General features: G+C 41.0%; 1 protein-coding gene across 2 annotated transcripts in view; it reads right to left on the reverse strand.

Moving 5' to 3' along the window:
* NCEH1 (neutral cholesterol ester hydrolase 1) overlaps nt 1-12,231 on the reverse strand; it is a 42,989-nt gene that overhangs the window by 12,733 nt on the left and 18,025 nt on the right. For both annotated transcript variants that reach the window (XM_034999070.1, XM_034999061.1), the window contains exons 2-3: nt 3,449-3,677; nt 1,355-1,424 (exon numbers count right to left, since the gene is read on the reverse strand). In XM_034999070.1, the coding sequence (XP_034854961.1) occupies nt 1,355-1,424; nt 3,449-3,677 (299 nt within the window). The remainder of the gene's footprint in view (nt 1-1,354; nt 1,425-3,448; nt 3,678-12,231) is intronic.

Genomic DNA, 12,231 nt, shown 5'->3' on the forward strand with positions numbered 1-12,231 from the left:
AAGCCTGCTTCTCCCTCTCCCACTCCCCCTGCTTGTGTTCCCTCTCTAGCTGTCTCTGTCTCTGTCAAAGAAATAAATAAAATCTTAAACAACAACAACAACAACAAAAAAAACAAAAAGAAAGACTCCTATTCATTCGTTCCATAAACATTGGTTGAATGCTCACTATCTGCCAGGGATGTTTCCAGGCGCCAGTGATTAACAATGAACAAAACAGGCCAAAATCCCAAAATTTTCTGTCTCCGCAGAACTTACTTCGTCTATTTCAACCCAGTACAATGAATACCTAATAAGTCAAACAGATGATCTCTCAGAGGTTGATGACAGTTTTGGAGAAAAATGAAACAGAGGAAAAGTGGGTTGCAATTTTAAATAGCAGGATCAAGGAAGGTCTTGCCGGAAGGATGATATTTGAACAAGGATCTGAAGGAGGAGAGACAATGTATGTAATAGCACCCATAAAACACCTGCTACAGAAGAGGCAGCAGGGTTTTGTATTATTGCCATCACCACAATTGTTATAATTCTTACTCATATTCTTCTTAATACGATGAGTAATGATGACGACAATAACTGCATTGACCGAGATTTGTTGAACACATTCTATTTACAAGGTCTGAGTTACAGAATGGAACTCCAGGGGATGGTTTTTCCAACTCTGGATTGGTTTTTAAATTTTAGAAGGCAGTAAGCAAAATCATTTGCTGTAGATAACTGATTGCGTATTTTTCTTAGTTTCAGTTAATTCCTTTTCCAGAAGTTTGCAAAACTAAAATAAAAAGAGAATTCAAGGTGCTATAAAGCTAGTTCAAGAAATTGCTAATTGTATCAGAAATCATTTTGTGTGACCTTGGGCAAACCCCTTCATCTTTTGTGTATTTTGTGTATTTTGCACTGTATTTTCCTGCTTGTAAAATAAAGTAAGTAGATGGCTATCTAAGATCCCTTCCTAAAAACTATTTTTTCTATGACTAGTATTTTTCTTTTTTTTTTTTTAAGATTTTATTTATTTATTTGAGAGAGAGAGCGAGAGCGCATGAGCAGGGGGAGGGGCAGAGCGAGAAGCAGACTCCCCACTGAGCAGGGAGCCTGACTCAGGACTCCATCCCAGGACTCTGGGATCATGACCTGAGCTGAAGGCAGACACTTAACCAACTCAGCCACCCAGGTGTCCCGTATTTTTCTTTTCAAGAAGGAGTATGCGCAGGGAGGCGGCGGGGGTGGGGGGTGGGTGCGGGGGTAGGCAGAGGGAGAGAGAGAGAGATCTTAAGCAGGCTCCATGCCCAGCGCACTTAACCCACTAAGTGACTCAAAGCCACTCAGGTGCCCTCTATGACTAGTATTAATTACTTACTCAATGGAGACAATGACAGCATTCAGTTCTTCAGCCATTGCTGTACACAGTTCATCATAATACCGGATTTCTAAAAGAGACAAAGGAACAATCAGTATTAAACAAGTTACTTAATACTGTCAATTCTTAAATTCTGCTCATTGTGGATTACTTTTAGACTTGGACTTAAGATATTAATAATAAAACTAATAAAAAGCAAATGTGAACATATGTCTTATTTATAGGGTTACATATACAGATGTAAAAATTAAATCTGGTTTCTGATAAAATGTAATTAGTATAAAATAACAGGAAATTCACATTAGATTACCCTTGAATGTGTTTTTAACTAACTGGACATGTATTTCATAATAGACTATATGAAATGCACCAAATTAATTCTGATTTTGTAGCTCTTCAAACGTACGCCTTTCCAAAAATCACAGCAAATAAACAGTTTCCTCCTTGGAGGAAATTTTTGTTTTAATACCTTCATTTGCTGCAATTCAATTGCATTCTTCCAATTTGAAGAACAGCAAATTCTGTTAAAGCCAACACATAAAAACTAGAATTTTAGGAAATCTTAGCATTTCTTAGAAGGAGGATCCAAAGGTTTGCAGTGACAGAAACAATTTTAATAACTACATAACCATCTGCATAGCGTCTCCAGCCTGAGCTCTTCCTCTGGCAGGAGTGATCAAAATCATGTGGACAAGGCCATCTGGTTTTGTAATCCATGCCATTCCTGGTACTTACACTTCCTGGCCTCCAGAGGAATGTCTCATTTGGCAAGTGTCCAATACTATAGATGCAATCATTTCTGTTACTCACTTCTGTATCCTCACCCCCTAGCACATATTGGGATGGCCACAGGTATAGGTTTGTACATAACTGTTCGAATACTGAAGTCCCGAACCCCAGGAAACCCCGCAGTCCTGGCCAAACCTATGTACTCCATAAACATCTGTTGAAAACATGAACAAATCCATGAATAAAAGAATAAATAATGAATATGAAATGTGATTACTAGAAAAAGTTACACTTTTTTGGCCTTTGTCACATTTAAAAAAATGCTATTTAAAAACACAAACAAGGGGTGCCTGGGTGGCTCAGTTGAGCATCGGACTCTTGATTTCAGCTTAGGTCTTGATCTCAGGGTCGTGAGTTCAAGCCCTGTATCAGGCTCCACGTTGGGTGTGGAGCCTATATTAAAACAAACAAAACCCACAAACAAACTAGAACAAGTTGTCATTACCTTTAAACCTAGGGGATGCCAGGGCACCTGGCTGGCTCAGTTGGAAGAGCATGTGACTCGATCTCGGGGACATGAGTTCGAGCTCCCGTGGAGCGGACAGTTTACTTAAATAAATAAAACTTAAAAAAAAAAAAAAAGAGCCATAGGGGATGCCAGTAGCTTTGGGCTGAACACGAGAAAGTAGCTCCATGATAATTACAGGCAGAGAAAAGGCCCTTACTTCCTCCTTGGTATGCTTTCTGCTAGGCTGTTGCACTTGGCTGCCTGCCTTTCATAACTCATGAAAGTTACCAAGCACCAAAGAGAATATTCTTGAATTTTGCAACATTGTTTCCTTTTAATGGTGGTATACCTTTTATATTTTCATCTTTGGTTTCATAAGCAGATGAAATGTGGATGAGTTATCATGTATGTTCATAAATACTGGTCCTCCTTCATAGAGAAATGTTTTCAAAACACAAGTCGGCAAAAGAGAATTTCCTCTTATTCTGGCCCAGTGAAACTTTGGCTTGTTTTGGTGCTGAAAGCTATCGTCAGCACTTCACATAAGTTAGCCTAGGATATAGGTCACAGGAAATATTTTCAAAAGAGTCTGCCTGCATTAACAAGAAATAAACAGGTAGGCAAAACCTTTATGTAGGGTAATCATATAATTAATCATCCAAGACAGAACCCTTTCGAGTGTGAAAAGGGGACACTATTAATAATTCTGCTGGGATAATAGGAGTAACTGAGACTGTTCAAGGGAACCAAGTCAAATGGTCCTCCTCTCCTCACCCAATAAGGAAGTCAAACTCAATCACACATCTCGCTCAGGGCAAACCACAGCCCCAAAAGACCCGAAGGTGACTAGGACGTACTTGCACTGGCCAAAGCCCAGCCGCCTCCGTGGATGTAAACAACGCTGCGTCTCAAAGGCTCTTCTGGCTTTGGGGAGCCCTCAAACACTCTGACTTCCACACCGTCAAAGTCAGTGTCGGTCACCTTCACCTGGGCCGATGACCACGCGCTTTTCTTGCCAAAAATAACGATGATAAAATTCAGTGCGAGCAGATGATGGCTCAGGCCCAGGTTGTGTATCAGGTTGCTCTGCAGGGCAAGGGAGGGAGCACAGAGGGAGAACACGAGTCAGCTTTTTCTCACCAACTCCTGGTGTTTGAATTATTACAAGCAATTGCCAATACTCTTCAGGACTCACTGGCCACTTTTAATCCAATAACAAATTATATTTACTTTTTGCCTTTAGTATTTGCAAAGTATTTTCATACATGAGATCGTATTTTTTGGATCAGCTCTGAGAGGGGCATTGGACAGGTATCATCAGTCCCATTTTATCAAGAAGGCTTAGAAATTAAGCAAACATAAACATTTAGCTGGATAAGTGGTAATTCTGGAACTTGTGAATTTTAGGATTTAGTCCTTTATTCTCCCCTCAATCAGCACATCACAGTTCCAGTAAGATACTAAGACTAGAGGAAGAATACTTTATTTAAATGCAAATAAAAGATATGGAAGTTTCATATTTACTGTAATTATTTTTAAAGTGTTTTACAGCCTGTCTACTTAAGTGTGTCTGTTATTTTGAGAGTGAAGCAAGAAATGATGTGTGAGAGGCCAGGAGCAGAGGTAACTCTGGTCCTAGCACTGAGAAGCAGAACACCTCAGACATTACCAGGAGCTTTTCAGAAATGTGCAAGGAATAAACAGTCTGCCATCCTGTCCCCTTGGAACCTGAGGGCATTGAGCTCCACATTAAGTCTTTGCAGGAAGTTATCTGGTTGGAGAAGGAGCAAAGAGAGAAGAGACCCAAGTCATCCACCCAGCAAAGATCCTATAGAGTGTATTCCCCTCTTTCCACATCTTATCCAAGGTCTTCCTGTTGAGTACACTTATAAAACTGACCTCCCTGTAAGACTTAATGGACATGTTTCAAAGCCAGAGAACTGGAAGCCATCAGGCAGCCAGTGGCTAGTCCAACGGAGAGGCTCACAAGTGTCAAAGAGTGACTGGAAACTTTCCTGGCATAGGTGCATGAATTTAGATACTGTATCTCCTAGTGACTCTCAAACCTAGGGTGGAGGGACAGCTGGAGAGTAGCAGTGCCCTTCTGGAAAATATGAAACAGAACACTGATGATTAGTGAAATATTTAATGCCATCATAAGGTCAAGGAAACAATGTTACTAGTAGCAGAAATCAGGACTATAAAAAGTCTGTGATACAGCATAATACGGCTTCCCGGCATGTGCCTGAGGCACACTGGTGTGCCATAATACTGATCCCCTTACCCCTGGGGAGCCAAGCTCCTGAGAGCCCCTCACCCCAGTGTCCCATGTAAAATATTATTGTTGTATACATATGCCCAGCCATGAAAAGAGTTGGAAATCACTGCATTATAAAACCATTGGCCAGTGGGATGCCTGGGTGGCTCAGTTGATTAAGCAGCTACCTTCCACCCAGGTCATGATGCCAGGGTCCTGGGATCAAGTCCCACATCGGGCTCCTTGCTCAGCAGGGAGCCTGCTTCTCCCTCTCTCTCCCTCTGCTTGTGCTCTCTCTGTCAAATAAATCAAATCTTAAAAAAAAAAAAAAGAAAAAAACCCACAAACCTTTGGCCAGTGTTTATGAAAAATGAGAACAACAGGCAATTAATCTAACCATGAAGAGCTATTCCAGTAATTTCATTAATATTTATTTGTTTGTAATATAAGCAGCAGAACAAATAAATATTAGTAAAATAATTCAATTTCGTTATCAATTGCCCAAATTTATTGAAAAAGTTAAACTGATAATGTGCTTGCTATGAAATAAATGTGTGTGATATGAAATAAATTCACACACACACAGAATTTGAACCATTAATGTAAGGTTTTGTCAAATTGGGAAAAGGCAATCATCCTTTGAGTTTTGTGGTAAAATGTCAGCTTACTGGGGAATATTGATTTCTGCGAGGACATAGCTAAAAATCACTGCATTCACTAAGATTTCTAGAGTTCACACATAAACCCTTCTCAATATCATTATCAATTAACAGAGAACACACAGGATCCATCCCATTTCTCACAGAACAAGTAGCTTGATAAGCATGAAATAATGAATATGAAGAAAATCACAGGCTTGGCTGTGTTACTTTCTGGACTTTTTTTTTTTTTTTTAAGTTAAATGAAGATTACTGAATACTTACGACAAAGTATATATGAGTTTCTTCAACTATAGGAAAGCTGTAAAACAGGTGAATTGTCTTTACAAGACAGATTAGAGAAGATTGTTCATTTTACAGAGTCCACCTCGGGTTTCCTTTATGCACTGCATGCTCTGAGTGCATGCAGACTTGACTCAATTTGTCCATATCTTTCCCAAAATACTTCTGCCATGTCAGTTTATGATCATTTGCACTAACAGAATTTCTGAACAAATATCTGCCTTGTTCACAATACTGCCAGGGTGAGGTGGGGGCAGAAGTGTTGATTCAAGGGGCGCCTGGGTGGCTCAGTCGTTAAGTGTCTGCCTTCAGCTCAGGTCATGATCCCAGGGTCCTGTGATCAAGCCCCACATCGGACTCCCTGCTCAGCGGGAAGCCTGCTTCTCCCTCTCCCACTCCCCTCGCTTGTGTTCCCTTTCTCGCTGTCTCTCTCTCTGTCAAGTAAATAAATAAAATATTAAAAAAAAAAAAAGAAGTGTTGATTCAAGAAGGGACAGTTTATATGGGAAAAACAGATGAGCAGATGGGGGGTCAGGTAGGGTCAAACAGGTGCTAAAAGTCGTGCTAATGTTTGGAATTGCATTGATAAATGAGAGAATGAAAAATAGTTATCCTCCAGAAAATACCAAGATTATTTCAAAATTTGAAAACAGAGATACTCAAACAGTAATCTGTCACCAAACACTCTTACTATTGTTAATAATAGTGATCACTGTCTAAGCGCCTACAGTGCTGGGGTAGGGTAGTCCTATTCAGTATGGGATGACATTCGCATGTCTGGGTGATATCATGTGGCATGATAAAATTGTAAATATTATCTAACCTTTTCCTCCAATATCTACTGTTTCCCTTAGCTCTTTTTTTTTTTTTAAAGATTTTATTTATTTATTTGACAGAGAGAGAGAGACAGCAAGAGAGAGAACACAAACAGGGGGAGCGGGAGAGGGACAGGTAGGCTCCTGGCTGAGCAGGGAACCCGATGGGGGCTTGATTTCAGGATCCTGGGATCATGACCTGAGCCAAAGGCAGCTGCTTAATGACTGAGCCACCCAGGTGCCTCTCCCTTAGCTCTTCTCACTATCCCAGTCTTTCTGTTGTTGTTACTTCAGGGAAGGGGTATGAGAACAAATAGCAAAGAAGCAGGAGTGACTTCATACTTTTGATTTTCAAAGCCTATATCCTTGGGAGAATTAAAAAATAGACACTGATTTAGAAGATCACATGATGAATAAGAAGTCTCCTGGAATAGAAAATGATTCTCCAAACTAAGTAGTGGGAGAGGGGAGGAGAAAGTGTTGGAGATGAAGTGAGGAATGTATGGATTGATATCTGAAATCCAATCAAAAGAGACCCCTGAGACACAGCAACTCCCAGATATGTCTGTGGAATCTGAAAGCAGTAGATATATGCCCCATGCCCAGACAGAACCTTGGAAGGAGGCAAGACCCTGGGGAAGAGTGGCTGCAAGGTATGTCTAAGAAGATGGAGCCTCAAATGACCTCAGAGAGTTCCTCAGGCCTCCACTAGCGCAAGAGCAGCTGAATGATTCCATAGTCCAATAAAGGCATAAAAGTGGCAAGGGCTGCATGAGTGTCTTGCAGATGGACCCGAGACCACCTTTCCATTAGCCATGGCCCCTTATATGCTCTCAAGGGTCCAATGGGAATAGAGGGAGAGCACTAATGAACCTAAACTGCTCTTATAAATTAGAACAAAGGATATTCCAGGGCAATGTATGGGACTCAAACACCAAAGACTGCATGGAACAAAGATGTAAGCCAAGGATGAGTACCCAGATGGCCTCCCCTACTCGTTATGCCTCAACATTATACAAGACCCTCCAAAACCTAAAAGTAAAGAGCAATTAGGGGGAGTTTATGGGAATGAAGTTCTACCTTAAAAATGTAGACTCGAAATACAGATGAAGTTTTATTTCTTGCATCCTTGAGTTTGTGAAGTGGGATTCAGATCCACCCCCAAAAACATTCCTGAGTTAACAAAGTTTCCTGAAATCTCCTTAGAAGTAGCTGGAAAATTCCAGTAGCACAAAGAAGCAGGCCAAGTTTTTTGAGCCCCACAGGTTGAGAATTGACCAATTCTTGGCCAGCTGAAGGACTCTAGGGCAGTGGTATGGGTCTTAAACTTGCCCCCATAATCATTCCAGGATCTGGGGGAGAAATTCTGCCTGAGGACATGGAAGGGATAAGGGTACTCATTACACCACAGTGGAACCAGACACAACAAAATAGGTGGGCCACTGGGTCCCTACCCAGGTATTATGGCCGAAGATCAAAGGACAAGCAAGAATCAAAGGAAGCAAAGCAGAGGCTGTACTCCGTTTACCAATATACAAGTTAGTTGCTATGTTTGTGAATAGGGTTGTTTTCTGTTAACTCATTCAACATGTAAATTATGAATTCAATTCTATGGGCAGGAAAGCTTAAGGGGGAAGAAAGAGACAATCTTCGGGAGCTTAGGGAAATAGAGGAGAACCAAGAGCTATTGTTAGTTAGCTAAGCAATACAAGCAGTAAGGGAGATCTAGATAAAAGGTTGCATGAGCTCAGAGAAGGAAGGAATTACTTCTGTCTGTTCTTCCTGGGATGAAATCCAGTAAGGTTTCTAGCCTACATTGTGGCTTAATGGAAGATGAAGCACAGGTAGCAAAGAAAAGGGTTGGAAACCAAGATGTAAAGGTGTGGGGCAAGTGCTATAATTCAGACACCTACAGGAAGATCAGGTACATAAGGGAAGTGAAGGCAGGGGGAGTGTAGAAATAAAAGGCTCAACCTAAGAGGCACGTATAGTGCCAAAGTCAACAGCACAGACTCCAGCCCTAGAGTACCTGAGTGAAAAGCCCAGCTCCCCCACTTTACCAGGGGTGGGATCTTGGGCAAGTTACTAAGCCTCTCTGTGTCTTGATTTCTCATCTGTAAAACAGAAATAATAATACTAACTTAGCCTGTGGTCAAATTTCAACATGAACCAACAGCATTAAATACTTAAAACATCTATTGTAACTCACTACCCACGTCATTTCCCATATTCAAAGGTTTAACTACTTTTAATTTGCATGGAGAGCACTCCACGGCCTCTACTTCATCCCTCCCCCTTCCCTACTCATTCAGATCATAGCACAGTGTTTCATGGTGTGCACTCTGAGGTCAGTTGGCAAGGATCAATTCTGGTTCTGACACTTTCTAGCTGGGTGATTCTGAGCAATTCACCAAACCTCAGTTTCTTTATCTACTTTATAGAGCTTCTCAAAGGATACCTGACATAAAACTTAGAATATAAGTGCTCATAATGTTACCTCTTTTTATTTGCTTATGTCAGGCCTTCATAGCATCTTAGCCTGTCATATAATGTAGTCTTGCTACATTAGCTTGGAAGAGCCAGGCTAAATCACCAGCTGCATGTTCCTAAACTGAGAGATACAGAAGGACTTCAAAGTAGCAAAGCTCTTTAACTGATATAAACCCCATCTTCAAGGCTTCCTCAGAAGAAACGGCTATGAAAGAACCAGTTTTCATTATCCCTGACTTGAAATTCTTTGAACAAGGGCAGAAAGGATTAAGGAAAAATGATTGAGAAGAAAGAGCACAGACTTTGCAGAGAGACAGATCCTGTCTCCACCATTTATTAAGTACATGACCTGGGCAAGCTTCCTAAGTTCTCTGGGCCCCAGTTACAAGATAAAAGAGAAAAAAAACCCGCATGTGAGGAGGAAATCCACATTACTTATTGTTTGTTCCCTCTCTGCCAAGGTCCTGAATTGGCAGAAGCCTTGCTCAGGTCTTTGGCAGATCCCCATCTGGTTAGGGACCCCTCCTACACCTGTCCTTCCTCTCTTATTTCTTGTACCCAGTATTATATATTTGTATATTATATATACAAAAAAAATAACTTTTGTCTCACACTCTGAGAGTAGGCATGGACCCAAAGAGTTCAGGTTGGGCCAGTTGCACTCTCTCCATACAGCAAAGCACTGGAGAGAATTATTAAGCCAACCTGTGAAACACAAATATAATTATGTAACAGTAGGATTCTCTGATGAGATTGTTCTATTACAAAATTTCAAATTGGTTTAGCCTCCTATTCAAGGATTTCATTACAAGCTACAAAGCAAACCTGAGGAGAATCTCACTGCCATTCAATTAGCAAGGTAACGTAGAACTATAGGATCTGACACCTTCACCCTTTCACACTAAAACTTTCACCTGTCTCTCACTCCCAGGGTTGCAATTCAATCTGGGGGAGCACAAAAAGGACAGGCTTGTCTCTTTCCAGTTGCTAAACTTTTTTAGTTTTTACTATGACCCAGAAAACAAATAATTCTACATTGCCAAGGTGCTTGCTTAGCTCCAAAAGCCTCCTACATCCTATCAAGGTACATCAAGATACATAATGGCTCACAACGTACTGATATCTGCTCTCTGCCAGTCACTGTTCCCAGTGTTGCCAGAGTCTCAGACCAAGTCACACAGGCAAGAAGTGTGGGCTGGATTTGAACCAAACATTCTGGTTCCAGAACCCTTAACCATCACCCTCAACTGACACTCAAGAGTCAATGTAGTTTCAAACATATGTCAGAAAACTGGAAGATTTTACATCGGGAATGAACATTTAGCCTCCCGTATTACACAAAGGGAAACTCAGGCCTGGAAAGGATAGGATACATGACTCGCCCAGGGTCAGCTGCTCTAGCACAGTCTAGCCTTGACCACTCGGGCTGAAGAGGCACCCTCCATCTCCCCCTTTCCTCCAGCTCTTCCTCACCAGCACATTTCTCTCTCTGGGGTCCTGTTTCCTTTCTCACTCTTCTCCATACACACACCCATGACAACTGAAATGAGACTTGAAAAAAATCACTTTGCGTTCTTTTTTTTATTAAAGATTTTATTTATTTATTTGACAGAGAGACAGGGAACACAAGCTTTATTTATTTATTTGACAGAGAGGGAACACAAGCAGGGGGAGTGGGAGAGGGAGAAGCAGGCTTCCCGCCGAACAGGGAGCCCGATGCGGGGCTCATCCCAGGACTCTGGGATCATGACCTAAGCCCAAGGCAGACGCTTAATGACTGGGCCACCCAGGCACCACTTTTGTGTTTTTATTCACATTTCTGTTATCTTTAATAGCAATAACTAATTGTGAGCTCCTTAGGACAGACACGGTCGGAGTCTTGGGGATCAAAATTTTTTCCAGTGCCCCATGTACAGCTGGTCATAAACAAATGTCCTTCATGAGGCTACTTGAGCTGCTAAAAGCCTCCCTTGACTGCCAGGACAAGAAGCATTTGTTTTCATTTGAGTGTTCCAAAAAACAGCTGACTAAAGACAGCACAAAAGAACGAAACTTCACAACAAAATCTCCCAAACTCCCTTCTGCTATACAATTCAGAGCTAGCCCACTCCTGCCTCCCGCCTGACTTCACAAGTGTGTTACACAGGATAATCCAGAAATTGGGGTAATCTTCTGCTTTAAGTAAAGTGCAGTAAGCAGCAAATTAGATGTGACCTTTGAAAATTGTTTCTTAAATGTCATATAAATCCAAAAGATATAAAGCAAATGATTTTTTATAGATATCTACAGATGCCTGAAGGGCCAGATTCAGATGATGATTATAATAAATTAAGACTCCTTTGTGTACATTCAGAACATGATTATAATAAATCACTGCATACTATATAAGACATGTAATAAATTATAAAAATCATAATACTCTTTTGTACAGTGCTTTGCCGTTTCTGACCGCTTGAATTTTCACCAGTTTGAATCTCACAAGGACCTGTGAAATAGGAAGAGCAGGTATTACACACATTTTATGCTCATCTGAGGCTTAAAGAAGTTAAATGTCTTGCCCAGGATCATAAAGCTCAAAGTGACAAAGCAAGTACTGGAATCCAAAAGCCCAACTGACTGACCCATCATGCTCAATGTTAATACTCAGAGTTCAGATGAAAATCATTAACCAAACCATTATTTAAAGCTGCGCCTCTCCCATCACACAGGTTTTGAACACTTAAGAATGAAAGGTTTAAAATCAGGGTGGGAAAGGGAAGTAGGTCATGAAATGTATCTCAAACTCTATTCTGCTAGAGGCATATCTGCCAGCAGATCTGCTAGGCTGGTTAGCAGGACCTGTTTGCCAACTTTAACAGTGCCTAAGAAAACTAACAGTACAAGGGCTTTACAACACTTGGAATCTCTATAGCCAGCAGATTCAAGTTAATGTAGCTCAGTCAATCCTTGGCCCATCAGTCCCATTGTGATAGAATCTGGAGTCCCTAAAAATGGAGGTTTTTACCTCTGCCCCAGGAGAGGTTTCTCATTTTAACAGACTCAGGAAACAGAAAAAATTTACTCCTTACAAACATTTAGTCAAGATCCACGATTGCAACAAACAATCTAATGTGTTTAATATCTAAAATATTAAGTTT

Source organism: Mirounga leonina, unplaced genomic scaffold (assembly GCF_011800145.1).
Source record: "Mirounga leonina isolate KUSES-001 unplaced genomic scaffold, KU_Mleo_1.0 Mir_115, whole genome shotgun sequence".
Classification (NCBI taxonomy): Eukaryota; Metazoa; Chordata; class Mammalia; order Carnivora; family Phocidae; genus Mirounga; species Mirounga leonina.